Source organism: Brienomyrus brachyistius, chromosome 5 (assembly GCF_023856365.1).
Source record: "Brienomyrus brachyistius isolate T26 chromosome 5, BBRACH_0.4, whole genome shotgun sequence".
Classification (NCBI taxonomy): Eukaryota; Metazoa; Chordata; class Actinopteri; order Osteoglossiformes; family Mormyridae; genus Brienomyrus; species Brienomyrus brachyistius.
In genome coordinates, this window is record NC_064537.1 from 26,890,496 (window position 1) to 26,895,439 (window position 4,944).

The following is a 4,944-nucleotide window of genomic DNA, read 5'->3' on the forward strand; positions in this document are numbered from 1 at the left end:
TAATATTTTACTTGATGGGGCACAAATAATGTACTATTATGCTATTACTTATGTATTAATTAACCACAAACAAAGTGCTAGTTACTGTACATACTCATATCATGTTCATTAATTATAACATTTTATGTCAAGCTGTTACTATATTTGCTACTATATCCATTAATTCTGTAAAGCTTAGTCACCTACTGAAGATACACCAACTTAATAAGGATCACTATACACTGCATTTTTACTTTCTAAGGAAGCACCTGAATATTTTGAGCCTGAAGTATTTAGTAACAGCAAATCACATGTATATACTATTAAAAGAAATAGTGTGTACAGTATATAATTATAATTTATTAATGCATGAATTAAATCATATGTAGATGAATTTCTGCCTGTATATGAGCAGATGTGGAAATTTCGGATCCGGGAAGTAATAATCCGGACCAAGATTTTGTTTCAACCAACCAGTTGGGCATAAAGAGTCACAGTTATAAAGTGCACAACTGGCTGGTTGAATCTAGATCTGAACCTGAAATTTCCATCTCTGTATATGAGACAGGTGCCACATATAAGTGAAGGTAAACAGGTGCTGAAATCTGGCATAGCTGATAAGCTAAGACAAGGAGGAATGAGGGAGAGGAGCGAGGGGGAGCATCACATGACAATGAACTTGTGTCCCCCCCCCCCCCCCCCCCCCCGAGAGGCATGCTCAGGCTGATTTAATGGCTCCTCTTATCAATGGAATTTGACAAAGTGCTGCTGCAAACACCGGCAGAAGACAAGGCACCCATTTCCCCATAAAAGCAGGCTGCTTTCAGGCAGACGGAGCACACTGCATGCTGCCTCTCCCTATAACAGCAGGCTGCTTTCAGGCAGACGGAGCACACTGCATCCTGCCTCTCCCCATAAAAGCAGGCTGCTTTCAGGCAGACGGAGCACACTGCATCCTGCCTCTCCCCATAAAAGCAGGCTGCTTTCAGGCAGACAGAGCACACTGCATCCTGCCTCTCCCTATAACAGCAGGCTGCTTTCAGGCAGACGGAGCGCACTGCATCCTGCCTCTCCCTATAACAGCAGGCTGCTTTCAGGCAGACGGAGCACACTGCATCCTGCCTCTCCCTATAACAGCAGGCTGCTTTCAGGCAGACGGAGCGCACTGCATCCTTCCTCTCCCTATAACAGCAGGCTGCTTTCAGGCAGACAGAGCACACTGTATCCTACCGGACTGCCTCTCATATCCCGTGTGATATTACTCCCACAGCATGGGCGGTGGGAAGGCTGCCGCACAATATCTGTAGATCAGAAAGCATTATGATAATCAGGGTTGCTTCTCAGCGAGCCCACACACACACACACACACTCACACACACATAGTGTGCAGTGCGGCATAGACATTCCCCATACCTCCGTCGCACAATCGGGACTGATATTTAATCTAGACAGCAAGGAAGAATCAATTATTCTGCACTAGTGCCTGTAGGAACTGAATATTTTGCTCTCTTTTTTATCGCCTTTACAGTTATCAGAACAAGTAAAATATGAAAACTATATTACATTATTGTAGAGTAATATTTTACTGAGCTATAGTTCAATATTTTTATTATTCATATTTATATTATACTTTATATTTTTTCTATAATGTAATTTAGATCAAAATTCTAAACTTATTTTCTGTTCTGTTATACATTTTTAAAGAAGCTTTTAAAATTCTAAGGAAGACAAAATTTGTACTTATTGCCTCTGCAGTAGTGAGGTAGGTACGGGTCTAACCAGCCTCCTTTACCTGGTCCCCATTTCCTTAAAGTTTCATCATTTCACCATTGTCCTAGTGCCTGAAATGACACAAGGAGTGTGCCACACAAACACACACACACACAAACACACACACAAACACATAAAAAGCAATACAGTATATTCAAGTATATTCACTTTGTCCTCAAGGTTGATGGAAAATACTCTATAGGGTTAAAATCTCTTTTCCCAGTAAATTCATAAATAACATTTTTTCCAGGAGTCTTTTCTATGAATCATATAACACAACTACCCACTGATTACCTGATATTAATCAGTCTGTATTTATAAATACATATACAAGCACATTTAATTTGCAATAAGCTAATGGAGTGTAACGTATAACAGTTGTTCTAGCAGCAAGTTATATTTAATACAAAAATATTTAATATTTTTACATTTAAACTTGTTTGTGATATCCATTACTGAAGCGCAATTCATCTGTTGACAACATTACCGTAAAAAACAACATTGTAATAACTACTGACTATCATTCTTCTTAATTACTTCACATAATTTAAATCAAGTAATATTCATACAAAATTTATAAACAGAATGTTTTCTTAAAACAACAAAGAAATTTTAATGGATGATTTTCTATGACATGCCTTTGATAGAACTCCATATATATATATATATATATATATATATATATATATATATATATATATATAGAGAGAGAGAGAGAGAGAGAGAGAGAGAGAGAGGATTTTAACTGTACTACCAACAACATTGTTCCAAATATAGATGGCTATGCTAACCTGTAGTCTACAAAATTCACAAAATACTTTTTGTTAATGGAATTCTATCAGAATCTTCTGGATAATATTACAGTCTAGTATTTTTAAGGCATCAGTTTGTCATATTTTCTGTGCACTGTATCTTTCAGAGTTGGAAGCTTGCTTTCTGGTTAATAGAGCACGCTATGCAAAGGACACAGCCGCCGCTCACAGGCTGGTCTGGTCTGTCAGGTTCCTGGGATCGCTTGCAGCCGGTGGGGAGTGCAACGACACCCGCGTGGTCTGACAAACGCTGCCGTGTGGACACCAGTCGGACAGCTTCCCTTCCAAAGCCTTGCAGATGGTTTCCTCCTGAAGAGCGGTCATCTGCCTGTTGAACGAGAGTTTGGACGGCGTGGTGGATGCGTTTACCTCCTCGGTGAAAGAGGAGCTGAAGAAGGAGATGAACCGCTGATGGTAGCGAGTTTTAATGACTTTCGCAGAGCGGTATAGATCTCCAATGAAGCAGTAGCAGATAGGGTTCAGGCTGGAGTTGGTCAGTCCGAGCCACTGGGCGAAGGGACGCAGCTGCAGAACCCATGGTGGTGGGGACTCTTCTCTGTCGATCCAAATCTCAGCCACGTACAGAGGCAACCAGGACACGGCAAATAGCACCACCAGGGCCACCACCATCTTGGCGATCTTCTTGCGGGTTTTCAGCCGAGACGAATGCACGACTTGGCTGCGGTAATCAAACTCAGTGAAGTTCTGGGAGGTGCTCCACAGTTTCTGTCCCGTCAGAAAGCTGATGGTTAGGTTGAACGCTACTGGGAGGCAATACAACATCACAAAGAGCAGGGCGTTGTAAGCTTGTTTCAGCTTCGCCTGAGGCCAGATCTCTCTACAGATGGGAAATACGAGGGGCAGGTCCTCGATCAGCTGGATCTCATCCCTCTTGTTCATGAATATCAGAGGCATGCAGATCGCTATAGACAGGACCCATACAACAATAATGGTTAAGAAGATCCTCCTCCAGGTGAAGAAGGTCCTTGCGTTTAGAGGACTGTGGACGCTGTAGTATCTGTTTACACTGATGACAGTGAGGCTGAGGACACTGGCAGACACGGATGTGGCTTGGATGAACGGCACCGCCCGGCACAGGAAGTCTCCGTACACCCAGGCTGTGTATATCTTATGACCCAATGTGATGGGCATGCAAATGCAGACCACCATGAGGTCACACACAGCTAGGTTGATCAGAAAAGTCTGGGTGGCACTCACTCCTCTAAGCCTCTTGCTTCTTTTGCCAGTTAAGACCTTGATGGACATGATGTTACCAACAAAGCCAACCACAAAGGATAATATATACATCACAGTCAAGGCAATAGTAGTGGGCTCTTTGATGGTCAGCAACAGCAGTCTTTCCAGCTCTCCAGCCCCAGAGAGGAAAAAATCCTCGTTCATCTTCTCCGTTGAATCCGGAGATCCATTTTGAAATGGTACTGATTGAATTAAGTTCTGGCCTGCAGTGTGTTGATCTGAGGAGAGATTCATCTCTCTGTCATTGTTATTTGTGGCATTTAATATAGTCATTTAATCTCATAGCCCACAGGAAGCTTTCATGTTTAAAACATCTGGAATCCTCTGTGTCATGGTTTCTTGGCTAGAATAGCCCCTCTTCTCACGTTTAAACCACATATATATGTTACCCCAGCTACAATGCAAAACAGAAATTAAAGTTAGAAGTATGTTAAAAGCCACCAGACAGAATATTGCAAACAGAATAAATTGGTACATCTCGAAAACCTTGCACATCTGCACTTAAGTCTAGCTTGGCATTCCAAACGTCTTGTGAAGAAATGCTTCAGTTTGCAGTCTCTTTGCTATTTCTAACCATATTTTCCAGCAAATCTGGGCCGTCTGATTTTAATATACAACATGATTTCTCACAGTAACAGGGTGAAAATTTTCTACAACAATAGCAACTTGGAATTAATATCAAATGAACTGATTATCAAATTATAAATCGTTTATATTTCAGACTTGTACTGTTCCGTATTAGTTCATTACTTACACAAACCTTTTTAAACACAATTTATAAACCATATGAACCACAGTTAACACCTGTTAAACCCAGGCGTATGAAGAATAACGGCTTTATCGGAATACCCAGTATTTTCTAGTATTATACAAATTATTTTGCATAGATCAAACAATTCCTAATATATTTGCTTATGCATAGATAACGAAAGTATTTATACGTTACCAAGATTTCAAATTGTTCATTTCGTTCGACCGGAAAGTATTTTCACTATTGCGTGTCTTTATAAAACAGCTGAATTTACTAGAACCAAGACAGATCTAAAACACTCTTTCTTTAAAGGTACCATTCACTTACCGAATCAACTTAGTAAAAACAAGTTCATTATCGAATACTTACATTTAT

At 40.6% G+C, this 4,944-nt stretch overlaps 1 protein-coding gene across 1 annotated transcript; it reads right to left on the reverse strand.

Annotated features, from left to right (window-relative positions):
- Positions 1–2,726: 2,726 nt before the first annotated feature.
- On the reverse strand, positions 2,727–3,962 carry zmp:0000001069 (gastrin/cholecystokinin type B receptor). Its single transcript, XM_049014278.1, has one exon. It carries the CDS (start codon positions 3,960–3,962, stop codon positions 2,727–2,729), a length of 1,236 nt encoding a protein of 411 aa, XP_048870235.1.
- Between the last annotated feature and the right edge of the window lie 982 nt (positions 3,963–4,944).